General features: G+C 41.8%; 1 protein-coding gene across 9 annotated transcripts in view; it reads right to left on the reverse strand.

Moving 5' to 3' along the window:
• Positions 1–17131, reverse strand: part of NTF3 (neurotrophin 3) — a 184916-nt gene that overhangs the window by 13590 nt on the left and 154195 nt on the right. For 3 of the 9 annotated variants that reach the window (XM_082255023.1, XM_082255026.1, XM_082255024.1), the window contains exon 2: positions 8394–8527. The exons of 4 other annotated variants lie outside the window; for them this stretch is intronic. In XM_082255023.1, the coding sequence (XP_082111149.1) occupies positions 8394–8399 (6 nt within the window). In that variant the 5' untranslated portion in view covers positions 8400–8527. The remainder of the gene's footprint in view (positions 1–8393; positions 8528–17131) is intronic. 2 more of the 9 variants (XM_082255025.1, XM_082255027.1) reach the window with 1 other exon arrangement.

Raw genomic sequence — 17131 nt, forward strand, 5'->3', positions numbered from 1 at the left:
TATTGTTTTCAGCCAAGGAAGCTACCATCTTTGTCTTTGTTTGATTTGTAACTACCATGATGCTGCACATGTGATCAGTTATGACATCGGCTATTGAATGGTTTGACAGTTTGGTTGAGAGCACAACCAATGTGACAGTTACATTCCTGACACGTGTCAGTCACTGTTTTTTTGAAAGTGTTAATCAATGGGTATACTTCTGCTTTAATAAGTGTGCAAATATTAATCTTTCATAGCCTGTAGAATTGCACTGTACTACCTAAAACCCAACTCCAGGCAAAAGCTCTATGTTGTTTTGATCAAGTGGCAAAGGTTAGAGCCTCTTTCAGGTTTTAATTGTCATCTGTGTCCCTAGTGGGCAAATTTCATTTGTTTATTCTGTTTCAGACAGCAGGAGAGATAAGTATTCCTTTGCTTATTTAAAGGCAAGTTATGAAAGGTAAGGTAAGAACGTTTCATTTAATAAAGCGGACCTTGTAGCAAAACTGTAAGGTCTGCTGAATTTTTTGAGTCATTTTCCCCAGTCAAGATTATCTGCTCTAAATGAAAGATATCCTGTGTAGCAATGTTTCTAGGCCTATGGCCTGGTGTGGGTCTGCCATTAGTACCGGAATCCTCTCCAGCCCATGTGAACTGAGTCCCCAGGTGTGACAATTGAAACAGTGTCAACATCCGGCATCTTTGTTTGTGGTTTTTATTCTAAATTAAGGGGATGGGAGAAGGGAATGAGTGGGATACTCCTCCCGGCTTTAACTAATTACAATTGGGACTTTGATCCTGGAAAAATGCCCGTTGGCACTTCCTTGACGCTAGCCAGCTCCAGCCAACGCTCACTGACTCTGAGAACACTCTGTAAAACAGAGGAAGTGTTGAATCCCCGACCTATAGTCCAATAGATCCAAGACTGAGAACTGTAGAACTCCTGACACTGCTTCACTGTGTAAGTGAATACTTTCCCCCGCCTTGAGGTAGTATTTTGTAGAACTCCAAATAGCTAACACTGTAACTGGCACACGCCAAACAATTCAGGGCCCAGACTGCAGGTGCCCACTTTGCTCCTTGAACTCTTCAGGATCCACTGACTATGTACCCCCTTTATACTTCAGGGTCCTCAACCTAGGTACCCCCTTTACAATTAGCTGACCTTGGATCCCCGAACCTCTTCCGGAGTGGTCCCCTCTGACTCTAGGCAGACCGCCAGGGGCAATCCTCAGTACTCACAACCTGTGTAGGCTTTCCTGGGACTGGACCCCTCTCTCCGCAGGCTCTCTGCACACCGGATCCCCCTCAGCTCAACTCAGCACTCTCTGGACTCTCAGACGACACCCCGAGATATCCACCTTCCTCAGACAGGAGGAGAGACAGCCGCACTCTCCTTCCTGGGACTCTGCTCCCGCCAAAGACACCCTGCCACGCAACTCCCCCCAAACTTATACCCACTCCCAGAATCCCTTGCAGCATAATCTGCCTTCTGGGCTAGTTACAAGCTGGGATGTGTCCCCTGATTGGTTACGACTAAGCGGACGTTTTCTGTGAAATGCGTCAACCGCTGTGCACCCCCCCTGTGTCTCTGGCTATTATGGATGTACTTTGAGATGTTTTTATCATTTTTTTGATACAAATAAACAGATTTTTATTCATCTTCATCTTCAACTTGGAAGTGCGGCTTTTTCTCCTTACACACACCCTGATTGGGCTTCCCACACTGCCATATGAGAAGCCTCTCACAGGAGCCAGTGGGGATACTTCTTCCTCAGCAGGCACATCTGGAAGCCCTGACACCCTGACTAGATAAATCAGAGCCCTGCTGTTAAGCAGACAAGGCCCACTATAGTTTTACCTAGCACCTATCTGTAGGGTTCTACACCTGTGAAATTTAAAAAATAACTATAGGTGAAAAGGTGAAAGTACATATAAAACAAGTATTTAAATTGTTTATTTGCAGTTTTTTCCTTTCCTTAAATTATCTTTTATTCATGTGCTTTTGCACTTGCTAGAACATTTCACTACTTCAGAATAGTCAGTTCCCTAGTACAGCCTTCTCCCTACTTACACATCATAGCCCTTACCTCTTTTAGGACTGTCTAATCACTGTCTGTGCTAACCCAGCTCCTCCACCTATCCCCTCCATCACCTTCCTACACCTTGAATAACCTTGAGTGACAGCACTAAATCTGCTGGGACTGCTTACATCACCATGATGGCAGCACCCAGCAGCAGTCTCAAGGCATTTTGGTGTCTACACAAAAAAAGGCTTTTACAGTTACAAAACATGCTTAAAATATGCTAAATCAACATATAAACTCTTGGGAAGATTGTGGTTGAAATGAATGGTCCATAAAAAAAAAAAAATTCTGTAGAGGAAAAAGTCTGCTGTGCCTAGATAGGGGTAACATCATCTTGGTGTATCTGAGACTGCCTTACAACACAGTGCAAAAATGTCTTTTTCAGTTTGGTATACTCAGCATTCCCCCTTATCTTAGTGGAAGAGGGTGATGTCACCCCATGGAGAACAGAAGCCATGGACAGGTAAGTATATTACCTAACTTTCTGGCAGCATGTAACTCTTTTTATTTAGTATATGGAGGGAAAGATTCTCAACCATCTGCAAAAATAGGACGCCCCTTACTGTACAGTATGTAGCGCGGGCTACAACAGTTAGGCTACATTCACAAGACCGTTTATCCATAGATAGTTTTCCTGCTAAATGACATCTCTAGTCACAGCAACATTCTGTACTATGGCCGCATACAAACTGGTTTATTAGCTGCGGAAAGTTTGTGTGCAGCTAAAACTGCAGAGAGACATCGACCCTGGAAGCTGCGTCCAGAGTTGGTCAGAGGCTCATGCGAATACCGGCGGCACTGGTCATTGATTAGTACAAATCTGACAGCCACCACTGACAGCTTCAGGTGTTTGTATATAGTGTCTACTCATCCTTGCCAGCATCCACCCCCTAGCCGCACATAAACTGCGGCTGTTGTGAATGTGGCCCAAGTTACAGCTTCACTAGCAGCCACATGGAGGAGGCATTTGGATCCAAGCTGGCCCAAAGTAGGTGTAATAATTCTATTCATGCATTTCTTTTCTAAATATTCTAATGGTGATTGGTGAAGGGGACTGATATACTAAGCAAATGCTGACTACAAAGTCAGCTTTAACTTACTTTAGGGAAAGTAGAATTTTGAAGTTACTGTACCATTAACTGTTGATCCACATGCATTAAAACAATTAGTGGGTGTAGAGTTTTACAATCGTGTTTTTGGCTCCCAGTCGGGATGTATAGAATGTTCATATAAATCTTGGTTCCATTGTAACAGTTTCCTGTTCAGAAGAGGGAATGAAAGGCTAGTCCAGCAGTATAAGTCTTTGGAAGAGCCAGGTCACTACACTAATAAAGCCCCAGGCTTCCAGTAATGAGATTACCACCACCATTTCCAGTATCCAGGTGCACCAAATGGACATGTAATTAAAGGCAGCCATCTAATTGAGACTACATGTGCAAACGGGCAAATCACATGAATAAAAGGACATTTTTCGGCCCCTTTCACACACAGGTCCGATCAGATCCACTTGCCAATATTTCAGGCACACCTGATCAGACTCTTCATTAACCCCTATGGACTGGAGGGTGTAAACTGACCGTTTACACCCAGCTACCTCCAGTCTGCCTAAAAAAGAATGGGAAAGGGATCCAACCCCCTCCTTCTAGGTGGATCAGTGGGAAGCCGGTTGTAAACGCACAATGGAGTCTGTTTACAACCGCCGGTTCACAGTAGAGCAGGCTTGATCTCTGTCCTCTCTGCAATAACTGAGCGGACATAGAGCTGTCCTTCCCCTACTCTGCTCTGCTCTGATCAGCAGGGGATCAGCGGACAGATTCACTGCTGACCTTATCGGAGTCCGCTCCATGTGAAAGTCTGGTATTAAACCCTCATATGTATAAATCATCTGACATGCAGGGTTTCTATAACAGAAGAGACCCTAATGGTCCCTTCCGACCTGACATCTGAGACACACATGTGTACCTCAGACCACATTTATGGCACCCACAATGTCATCACTGCCAGACTATACAAGTGGCAAAACCAGAAGGAAGGCCGGGCAAAGATGGAAGTGCTGTTAATGATGACAGCTCGGTGCTGGAGAGCTAGTAAATTTCTACTACTATCATATGGTAATTGTATTCTTGTGCAAGGTCAGCTTTAAGTGTTTGGGTTTAGATACAATTTATTGCCAACAGGATAGCAAGCAATTTAGAATGCCAGTTGTGCCTCTAATAGCTTATGGAAAGTTTCCTACATGTCATTTTTCTACTTTGGTACATGCGCCATGGCTCAGATCACCAGAGGTCATGTGCATCTGAAAGATGACCTGTCAGTTTCAAGCTGTCTGCCTATAGCAGATATGAAACCAGGCATAAGATTTGCAGCACTTTCTTTAGACAAAAATATACAGGACAACAGTAGAAAAGACAACATAGCTGGCAGTGAAAGAAAATAAGAGTTCACACTTGTGAAAGAGGAGCTAATGGCAATCATATAACTGGGATAGCTACTTAGTTGCTCTGTATAAAAACCAAAAGCTCCACTCCAGGCTACATTTTTTTGGAGGGGATATGGCCCCTAAGCTGGTTAAAAAAAAACTCCAGCTGCAATGCCCACCTTCAGTCTGGAGCTGCACCCATAGTACTTCTTTTCCACCACTAGGTATCCTCAGTCATTCAGCATCACTCAATATCCTCAGTCATTCAGCATCACTCAACCCAGAAGATTGAAGACAATATTGTGAAGCAGGACATCATGGATCTGCCCCCCGAGGGGCTGTCGCCATAACACCATTTATTCATAGCATAATGATACAGAGAGCCCCACTTACATCATCACATCAGCACCACTCGCTGCAATATGGAGGACTTCCCACCTCCAGTAGAAGACTGAAAAATAAAGAGGACCTAGCATGTCACTCGAATGGCCTGAAGACTTTGGAAAGAGGTGAGTATAAATAAAGCAAAATACACAACAGAGGTGGCTCCAGGGAGTAATGGTGGAGGGCTGAGCCTGGAGTTAGACTTTAAAAGACCACTATCATGAAAAAAACATTGTTCTTTAACTTAATATGTGGTTAATAACAATGTATTTATAATATAAATTCATACCAGAATGTGTACAGACAGTCTATTGACACAGCACTGACCAGAGATTTAAAAAAAAGTAAAAACATTGGAAAGGAGACACAGCAGCATGTATAGGTACAAGGCAAATATTGGAGCTCCAAATGTGTGTGTACTGTTATATATATATATATATATATATATATATATATATATATATATATATATATATATATATATATAGTTATAACACACACATATATATATATATATATATATATATATATATATATATATATATATATATATATATATATACACACATATATATTATATATAGTTATAACTTGTATATAAGTATAAACAATCAAATTACTAACACAATGATGAAAGCAAAGCATAAAAAGCAAATTCAAACTTACAATGTTTGCATATAAATATGTGTGTGTTTTCCAGAAAACTTTTTTTGACATACAGTATCTCGCAAAAGTGAGTGACAATGCTGAAGAAATGACACTTTGCTACAATGTAAAGTAGTGAGTGTACAGCTTGTATAACAGTGTGAATTTGCTGTCCCCTCAAAATAATTCAACACACAGCCATTAATGTCTAAACAGCTGACAACAAACCCCTGGCAACAAAAGTGAGTACACCCCTAAATGAAAGTGTCCTAATTGGGCTCAAAGTGTCAATATTTTGTGTGGTCACCATTGTTTTCCAGCACTGCCGTAACCCTCTTGGGTATGGAGTTCACCAGAGCCTCACAGGTTGCCACTGGAGTCCTCTTTCTCTCCTCCATGACAACATCACCGATATGGTGGATGTTAACCACTTAAGCCCCGGAGGATTTTCCTGCTAAAAGACCAGGGGGTATTTTGCGATTCGGCACTGCGTGACTTTAACGGACAATTGCGCGGTCGTGCGACGCTGTACCTAAACGAATTTGACGTCCTTTTTTTCCCACAAACAGAGCTTTCTTTTGGTGGTATTTGATCACCTGTGCGATTTTTTGATCACGCGCTATAAACAAAAAAAGAGCGACAATTTTGCAAAAATAGCAATATTTTCACATTTTTTTATATGAAATTCCCCCAAAAAAAATGTAAAAATCAAAATTTTTTAACATTTTTGGCCAATTTGTTTTATTCTACCTATGTTTGGTAAAAAAAAAATCGCAAAAAGCGTATTTTGATTGGTTTGCGCAAAAGTTATCGCGTTTACTAACAAAGGGAAAGATTTTTGTCATTTTTGTTGTTTTTTTTTTTAACGCGTAATGGCGGCGATCTGCGATTTTTTTTTGGTGTACTGCGACATTGCGGCGGACAGATCGGACCCTTGACTGACATTTTTGACACTTTTGGGGTTACCAGTGACATTTCTACAGTAATCAGTGCTATACATATGCACTGTTACTGTAAAAATACACTGGCAGTGAAGGGGTTAACTTTATTTGGGAGGGAGGGGCTGTGTGTGTCCCTAGGGGCGTGATTCTTACTGTGATTGGCTGTGGCTCTAGCTGTAAGGACACTGATCAACGGATCTACATACTAGATCCGTGTAATCAGTGTCTTTACAGCGAGGAGAATGACAGGCAGCTTGTTTACACAAGCTGCCTGACATTCTCCCTTTCCCCCGACGATCGCCGAGTGGCCGGCGGACATCGGGTCCGCTGGTCACACGCACGGGGGGGGGGGGGTGCGTGACCGCGCGGGAGCGGGAGTGCGCCTCCGCGGGCGCGCGCTCGCTCCCCAGACCCTCACAGGCTAGTGACGTTAATTAACGTCACTCTGCCTGGCAGGGGCTGACCGCCGCAGTAAATCTACTTGCGGCGGTCGGCAAGCAGTTAAAGACCTTGCGCTCCTCCACCTTCCGTTTCAGGATGCCCCACAGATGCTCAATAGGGTTTGGAGACATGCTTGGCCAGTTCATCATCTTTACCCTCAGCTTCTTTAGCAAGGCAGTGGTCGTCTTGGAGGTGTGTTTTGGGTCCTTATGTTGGAATACTGCCCTTTGGCCCAGTCTCTGAAGGGAGGGAATCATGCTCTGCTTCAGTATGTCACAGTACATTTTGGCATTCATGGTTCCCTCAATCAACTGTAGCTCCCCAGTGCTGGCAAGCACTCATGCAGCCCCAGACCATGACACTCCCACCACCATGCTTGACTGTAGGCAAGACACACTCTTACTGTTAATGTTTTTATTACCTCAATAAAGCACCTTTTTGTGAAAAAAAAAAAAGACACTTGTTTTTGTGCTCTTCAATTGGTTGCTGCCACACACACTTGACACCATCAGAACCAAATAAGTTTATCTTGGTCTCATCAGACCACAGGACATAGTTCCAGTAATCCATGTCCTTAGTCTGCTTGTCTTCAGCAAACTGTTTATGGGCTTTCTTGTGCATCATCTTTAGAAGAGGCTTCCATCTGGAACGACAGCCATGCAGACCAATTTGATGCAGTGTGCGGGGTATGGTCTGAGCACTGACAGGCTGACCCACCCCCCACCCCTTCAACCTTTGCAGCAATGCTGGCAGCACTTATATGTCTATTTGTCAAAGACAACCTCTGGATATGACGCTGAGCACATGCACTCAACTGCTTTGGTCGACCATGGCGAGGCCTGTTCTGAGTGGAACCTTTCCTGTTAAACCACTGTATGGTCTTGGCCAACATGTTGCAGCTCAGTTTCAGGGTCTTGGCAATCTTCTTATAGCCTGGGCCATCTTTATGTAGAGCAACAATTATTTTTTTCAGATCCTCAGAGAGTTCTTTGTCATGAGGTGCCATGTTGAACTTCCAGTGACCAGTATAAGAGAGTGAGAGCGATAACCCCAAATTGAACACACCTGCTTCCCATTCACACTTGAGACCTTGTAACACTAATGAGTCACATGACATTGGGGAGGGAAAATGGCAAATTTTGCCCAATTTAGACATTTTAACATTGGGGTACACTCCCTTTTGTTGCCATCAGTTTAGACATTAATGGCTGTGTGTTGAGTTATTTTGAGGGGACAGAAAATTTACACTGTTGTACAAGCTGTACACTCTCTACTTTACATTGTAGCAAAGTGTCATTTCTTCAGTGTTATCACATGAAAAGATATAATAAAATATTTACAAAAATGTGAGGGTTGTACTCACGTTTGTTAGATACTGTATTACTATAGTGCTAACACATTACAAAACTTCTTTCACATTTTCCCCTTAATAAAATAATAACCCCTACCACAGTCATACAAATCAAACACTCTAGGGCCAGATGCTAATGAACCTACCAGCATGTTTTTTGGTTGTGGAAACCAGAGTACCTGGAGGAAACCCACGCAAACACGGGGAGAACATGTGATAGCACATAAGGCCTGCTTAGTGTCCACCCTCAGTTCCACTGTTTTGTTCCCCTTCACGGCTGCTGTAAAAAATAAAAATAAAAACAGACCAGCCTGCAGTTTACTTTATTGGATATAATAAATCTGTCAATCAGGATTAAACAGATACAGTTTAAATATGTATCTAAACAAAGAACAATTTAAAGTATTTCTAACCCATAAATAATTGTAAACCAAGCCAGGAAGCAATAGCTAATTCAAAGTTTAACAGTTGCCACTGGAACATGAACATAGTGGAGATTTTCCAATAAGGAGATTTATCTGAATGGTTACTGACTGAGAGGGAATTTCCCCTCAGGCCCCTTTCACATGGGCTCCTCCACATAGTGGAATCCACTTGCTCAGCGGGGGATCTTTCCTCTCTCTCTGATAAGGCGGATGATAGGTCTGTCTCCGCTACACTATGCAGAACGGACACAGTCCTGCTCTCCTCTATGGGGCAATCAGATGCAAACAGACCGCCTGTCCATTTCCATCCGATGCCATCTGATCTGATCCGCCAGATGGATGGGGAATAGGACCACCATCCGTCCTTTCTTGGTGGACAGAATTGTCCGTCTGAAAAACTAACAGGCAGATTTGATCGGACAGCCTGTGTGAAAGGGGCCCTATTTTACTAAGATTTTCTTTTTCTTCCTCTTTTGTCTCCAAGACTAGAAACAAAGAGACATCTTCCAACTGGACACCCCAACAAAAATATAAAACCTGACTAAAAATTTAACCATCACCAAATCTGGGGGGAGGGGGTCCAATTTGCACCAAGTTATACCCTAAATATGGGTGTAACATTTAACATAGTCCAAAAGGTAGAGTTAGCTTTTAACTATCCTTAGGGGCTGTGCCAGAAAGGGAGATCTTATACAGTAAATGGTAAGAGGGTGTTGCTTTTATGTTGCTTTTATCCTGGCTGACATTGATTACTTCAGCTCTAAAAATGCCCAAAAAATGTCTTGTTTTAATTATTTATAAATAATAATAACATTTACCAAACATTGAAGGCTATGGAAGCTCCACTGATACTGGTGACATAATATAACTCCAATGCAAGTTTAGAAAAAAAAAAAAAACATTTTTGTCAAAAAGAAAGACACACACACCTCATGACCAATGTATAATTGTATCTAAGTAAATTGGAGCTAAGGTAGGGTTTTGCAGCATTAGATTGATGATACAAAAAAATGAAGTTAGGTGCTGTGGGCAACTCCTCCACCTTTGTTCCAGGTTTCTGATCACTAATGTTTACAGTTATTGCTGCTCATGAATTCTATGGCTACAACCGTTAAGAAAGAGTTAAGAAAAACACTGTAGAGTGGTAGATGACCAGTTGTTCTTCTCCTCCTCCCTATAGCTGCCAATAGAACACATTGGCTCCTTAGCTGCTTATGCTCACCATCCCCTGCTTCCCTGTTTAGCCAGGGCAGGGAAGTGGCCAGGGAAGTGACATACTTAGTTCTTCTGATGTAGAAGAGCATTTGACTCACTCGCTTTTTACTACATTACAGCACTGGTGCTTGGTGATTAGTACATATTAGTAGCGGGAGTGTCCCAATGGTGCTTACACAGGTCTCCATCTCCTTGCTCTTGCAGGAAAATGGCTTGGAAACAAAGGGAAGGTAAGTATAAGCAGCGGGGTCCCCTATTTAAGTTAGCCTGTGCCTATTGCTAGGCATGGGCAAAGCACTGTTCACTTTAAGCCTTGACTCAGACATAACATAATGGCTTGTGTCTGGTCTTTAGTTAAATTTAAATATCAGCAGCCCTTCCAGTTTTAGAACATAGGACTTAGGACACCACAGGTTAATTGTCCAGGTTATTTTATCACATATCAGTGATTTATTCGGGTGTACAGGATGATAGAATAGAGCAGGGGTGTCAAACTCCATTTAATCACAGGACTGAAGAAGTGGTAGGAGTTCAGAGGTATTCAACCTTCATCATATGCTGAAAGTCACCCATTCATCATCTGTCTTGTGCCATTACTGCTGAATATCTGCCACAATTGCTTCATATTAACACTCTATAATTTGAGGGTTATTGTTATCCGGTAAGCAGTTTGGAATACCCATAGGCATTACATCTACCTCTATTCACTGGTGCTGGACATATCTTCCCTCCACATTAACAGGAAGCATCAAAAAACGACCACAGCGCTCAACAGTGCTCATTGGGAACTACAGGCCGACAACTGCAAAGGCTGCCTTATCTTGTAGTTTTCAATTTACAGAACTCTGTGAATGATTGACGAGGCGGAGCGGAGCATATTCTGGCTAAGTGGGGGGGGGGAGGGAGATACCCCACCGTCCGTATCATCGGGAAACTGGGGAGGTGTGGAGGCCAGTGGATTTGTAACATGTTATACTCTGAATATGGTTGTAACATGTTACAAAAGGTGAACTTATCCTTTAAACTGCTGAGACAAGCTGCTGACAAACACTGTGCTTTAACATTTACAGGGTGAGTTCACCTTTTCACATGTAGCCAGGTGTGGGGCTACTAAGAAATGAGGAAGAGGAGACATTGCCAAAAAAGAACCATCGCCTGTTTATTTTCCTCCTTATTCTCATGGACGAGGTTATATCATATTCTGCCTCTAGAGGGAGATTGCTCTTCCTGTCTTGAAGCAGAGGACTTTGGGATTTGTGGTTTGACAGCTACTATTTACTTAAAATTTAAGCTACTTTAAAACTACAAATCCCATTAATCTGCAACAACAGGGGATTCTGAGATAATCTATAAATTTGACTGTAACTGGCAGGCTTGTTCTCTTGGTCCATTGACATCTGAGAGGTTAGTCAGAACCCGCTGTTCTACTCACAGCTGAACTGAGATACAGCGATACAGCCTTACACAAGCAGCAGTCCACAGATTAATGAGGTTCAGTGACACTGTGCACACAGTGCCAGACACTCAGATACAAAGATGTCCTTAGGGCCCGGAGGCATAGAGGCATTCACACTGATCGTCATCAATACAATGTTTGAAATCCATGTTTATTGCCTTGGTTTTGTTCTGGGTACTGTTAGTGACAAGGTGACTGAACACTGCTTGTCAAATTCATGTCTGAACCTACAGCAGTGATGGCGAACCTTGGCACCCCAGATGTTTTGAAACTACATTTCTCATGATGCACATGCATTCTGCAGTGTTGTTGAGCTTAATGGCAAATGCAGTTCCAAAACATCTGGGGTGCCAATGTTCGCCATCACTGACCTAGAGTGTCAGAAGGGTCGAGGTCACGGTGTTTGCAAGTTCAGGGCAGTTCCAGAGGACAATCATCACTCAGGGGCCCTTATGGGGGTAGCACCACACACACAATATTAAAAGGAGAACTAATTCACAACGTCCCCGCAGCACTTACCTCCAGGGATAGTTGTCTTTCCTTGCCCACGCTAGCTGATTAAGTGGTCTGGGCATTTCAATGGATCTCTCTTTCTTCCGGGGCAACTTAGAGAGATTCTTATTGGTCAGCACAGTCACATGCCATGGCTGACCAATGCCCACCATTGTGAGCATTATGATGCTACACAGCTTATGGACTATGTACTGCATTTTTCAGATGCCCGAATTCCTACACTGGTTGGCTTGAGCAGCAGAAGATAATCAATGATGGAGATAAGTGCAGAAGGGACCGGGGGTGTGGGGAGGGTGATGTGAGTTAGTTCACCATTTGATATTTTGTGAAAAGAAAAAAAAAATCCTTTAATTGAGTTCAGTCCTGAAATGTGTTGGCTCTGTTAAAGTCTTCTGTTCAATCATACATTTAAATAAATCTGTATCTGCATGGATAACTTGTGGCGTGGTGTTTCAATCATAGATCCTTTAGTAATAAATATTTCACAGAAAGTGTAACCCACCTGCACTCTGTTCAATCCTAAAAGAAAAAAAAAAATCCTTTACAAGCACTATAAGAGGTATTCTCGTCAATCATCCAATCATGTCCTTTTATTCTGTATTCTTCTGCACATGATTGGGCATTCAAACTGAACACAGATTCACATAGCTAAGTAAAAAAAAACATTGTCCTTTTGGTGAATAATCTACCAGCGTCTCCATACAGAATATAAATCTCAGAGATAAGTATCTGGGTCTGCTTATTGTTGGAATCAGTCTAATGTCAACAACACACTTTGTTCAGTCAATTAATATGAGTAATCTGAACAATTTATGATGTATTCAACTTCATCCAGATTGGTGGTGTGTGCTTTATCCCACAGGAACAAAAAATAAATAACTGTGACTACCTAATAATAAATAGCTGAAAGCCACAGAAAATCACCACAAGTAATAGAAACCACAGGGCCTTGTGTGTAAAATATGGGGGAAAGGAAAATAGCTACCAATCAGATGCTGTCTTTCTATAGAAAGATGTCAAACAGGATCTGATTGGTGGCGGCAAAAGAAAAACTGACTTGCTGCCTGCTGCTGTTATGTTACCATTTCTATTTTGTGAAAGACAGTAACAGCCAAAAATTGTTTTGTCATGTGCAGCTATTACAATGATGAAATTTCATCAACAATACAATTATTGCACCTAACATCTGTTTTTTATGTATGATAAACACATTGATCCTGATTTATCAGACTGCATGATGTAAAGGCTTGCTATTTAGCACTTAAAGGATACGTTTAAAGTGTTACTTAATACACAACAGTAAAATCAGTCTGTATATGCAGTAAAGCGTGCTTGTTATACTCACTGTGGAACCTAAGGGGTTAATCCTCCACATTGTGTATAAAGGCTGTTTGATCCTGTCTCTCTGATCCTCCCCTTCTTTACCTGACTCCAACCCACCTCGTGATAGAACAGAGCATAAGGAGTCAGGCTGCACATGCTCAGTTTAGTGTGTACTGCATTTGATGAGCACAGGGCCAATCAGCACTGTCCAGACAGAGGGTCAGAGGAGAATGAAAACTCCTCCTACAAGCTTAAGCAGACACTGATACAAGTCACAAGGCTGCTATATACTGCTAATGAGAAAAGGTATTTACCAGTTTATATTTACTAAAATAATTGCATTTCCATGTTCTGTGTACTGCGGGGGACCAGATATAGAGAATGCAGGCTCCTGGATTTAGTAACACTTTAAGTTCACCTTTTGGAGCATGTTACATGTTCCACCCGTTTTTAACATGTTCCAGCAGCTGTAGCCTTTCCCCCTTCCCAGGGACGGCAGGCGGGCATCTTCTCTGGGGCCCGCTGTTGCTCTTTGAAACTAATGTGGCAGTGCAGGGCTCCCCTACCCAGCCACGTCATTCATTCACAGACCTCTGTGAATGGGAAACTACAAGTCCTGACAGACTTTGCGTGGTAGTTCATTCATGACTGCTGAGAAGCATAGGCTCATTTAAGACCAACTAATAAACCAATACCTTGCCCCCCAAAAATACACAGAAGCTGATTACGTTGGAAATAGAGCAAGGCCACAGCTTTATTGAACTTTGCAAAAGTAACAATTTTCCAAATGTACCAAACAACAATGTCAGTCACGGTTATCCTGTGAGCACCCATAAACATAAACTCACGTAGTCTAAGAGGCAGTCCTTATCACCAGTGCCAGACAGACATTAGACTGACCCCAGAATTTAACTTGAGGGCATAGCCTATAAAGCAACATCAATTGCTGGCAAGGTCAAATCCTCCAGCTGTGACAAAACATCACAACGGGTGGGGGTGGACAACTCTTTTGACAGTTGAACCTTCTCATAGCAGTTGGATGTGCCCAAGTGTAGCTTTTTCCTAGAGTTCAGGCTCCATCCAGTCACCTCAGGTCTTTGTAGCCAATCCTAAGGGAGCTACCTAACTTCTCTTTTAGGTTCACAGCCACAGTGATGCCATGCTTCCAGCAGTCAACGCTCCCTTTCCCTAAAGGAGGTTCAGGGGGCCTTCATTATTCCTGTCAGAATGCAAGCAGATCCACTGACAGGTCTGCAGAAGTCCTGTTTGGCATCACTGATCTGCTGATCGCTTGTGAAGTGTTTTACAGGCTACAAAACGAATAAATGCAAATTTTTTAACCTGCAAAAAATGTGAATTTATTATTTTTTGTTTAAAGGTGAACTTATCCTCTAAGGCATGCTGGAACGAGCTACATTAATAGCGGTTGAGTTGAGTGGATACTTTAGCATGCCTAGTCCTTACTCCTGCCCCTGGATGCCCCTTGGCTGTGTACCTCTTGCTTTTTATTCACACTTAGCTTTTTTTGGCTATCATCAGGCTGACCATGTGACACGTAGGGTCCTCTTTCTCTTTGGATCTTCTCCAGTGCTGAGCAGTCCTCAGTGATGCAGGAAGTGACCCTAGTGTGAGGCTCTCTGCATCATTGTATGTGTGTAAAGGGTGTCATAGTGACACCATGCATGAACAGGATGTCCTCAGTCTAACTGAGGACATCTAGTAGTGGTAAGGTATTTCTGCAAGGTAAAACCTTGAACAGGTGAGTACTACAGCCAGAGCTGTAAAAATCTGGAGTGGGGTTTAAAGTGAATATGCACTTAGGCTATTAACAGTTGGGTGTTTACATATTCTTGCAAGCTGTAAATTATCTTTACGATGAGTCCTCAGTGATCTATACAGGCACTCTGGAGCAATTAATTTTTAAAGTTCACAGCAGAAATAATCAAAACTCAGTTGGGATGTTTCCTTCTCCAAAGTTTCTAGTAGGAAATATACAAGCCCATATATACTGTATCAGGCTACCTCTGGTAAATGCAGACACTAGAGTTAGTATATTCTCACACAATTCATTTCTTTACAGTTATCCTGAGCCCTCTAGTGTCCCACCTACAGTGAGGTTAAATATCACCAGTGTACATAAGGGGTATTTTTTACACTTGTGCAACTTACATTTTTATCAGCTGTAATATGGAGGACCTAAGATCACCAACCAGCCGTTGTAAAAAATAAACAGCCTTTATTGTCATTAAAATTCATGAAAATAAAACAGCTTTCTTCACCTAAGCAAAAACAAACAGCTCTATTATATTGTAAACAATATTACAGCTCGCCGCCAGTATACCAGTCCTACACCCGGGTTTAAAGTTCCCATCTGCTTCAGGGTACAGGAAAAGCCGCAGGGGCTTAGAAAACAAAGTCTCACTAGCCAGACAATTCAAACTTTCTCACAGTTGTGAACCATTACACCTTACACACAGGTGCTGACTCCTTCCTGCTCCTTTTCAAGCTTCCCTTGCAGGCAGATTAATCTTTTTTAGGTCCATAGTCCCTATAATCAGGGTTTAGAGGCACTTTCCCACCCAAAGTCTCTGCAAGTCTCTTAATTCTGGGTCCCAAATGAGGACTTACCAATCCTAACAAAACTGTAAATCAGTCCTCTCTTTTTTTAACCTGATTTCTCCAAAAGCACTCAACCTGCATGGGCAAGAACATTTGAATACTCAAAAATTGCATTCAAGAGTTCCCCCTTAAAAAGACCATAACCAAAATAATGGAGACACATACTATATCTTCCATCCAGGACCCATCCCTGGGGTCCTGTACACAGTTTACAACCTTGTTGTGACATGAATCTTATGCAAAGGTGTATCACTTCTTTTGGGATATTTAATTTGTCTTGGTCCCAAGGGCCCAAGTGTCAGTCCATGGTTTGCATAGCATCTTACGACACTCTGCTTAGCATCCAATTTCTCTCCAACATTCTGGACCAATCTGTCCTTTTCCCAGTTGTCCACTTGGTAATATGGGCCCCTATTCTACAATCATATCGTGATTCGTGACATGTGTGGTCATCCCAAGTCTCTCATCTGTGTCAATTTTCTTGCAAGGACATACTAAAGCTGGATACACACTATACAATTTTCTTTAGATTTTTTTCCTTTAGATTTACCAAAACCATATAATATGAGGTCAAACCTAAACACTTTCAATTTGTATGCAATCAGGCAGGCCCTTGCACTACATAGTTGAAATAAAATCTAAAGGAAATCTAACAACAAAAAGTTGGATAGTGTGTATCTAGCTTAAGGAAGAAGCAGAGACCTGTTTTTATTAAAAGGAGATGATACTACTATTTACATGAAATGGATCACAAACATTTTTGTATTTAAAAAAAAAAAAAAAACATTATAGATTTTACTATAAAAATAAATTACTGTAGATTTCTTAAAACAGAAGGGAATATATAACAGAAACTTGGCAGGAAACGTAAAGCAGTATAGTTTATTTCCATATGATGCCATTAATTGTTGACACACTCAGGAGATGCAAAGAACTATGAAATATGCAGTTCTAGAATCTATAGTCTGCACCTGGTGATGTGTTATTTAAAAAAGCTCAAATCTAATCTGATGGATTACACATACATATCCAGGTTACAGTTGGTAATATAATTATTGCTTTGTTCTGTCATCAAATTATTCTATTCTAAAAATATATAATGAAAACAGACAAAATGTTCTACACTAGGATTTTACATATTTTGATGGGTTAGACCATTTGCTCAAAGTAGAATTTAACCCTGAACAGACCAATCTGTGAGAGAATGTTCACCACTGATCTCAGATCAGTCATGTTAACCTAGTGAACCAGTAAAAGGTTCCTTCAGACCCCTGGAGCCCTTACCAGTTAACTGGTTTATCATCCACACAAATGAAACTGTATTATCGATTGG

The sequence above is a fragment of the Pelophylax lessonae genome (assembly GCF_965119305.1).
Source record: "Pelophylax lessonae genome assembly, chromosome: 4".
Lineage (NCBI taxonomy): Eukaryota > Metazoa > Chordata > Amphibia > Anura > Ranidae > Pelophylax > Pelophylax lessonae.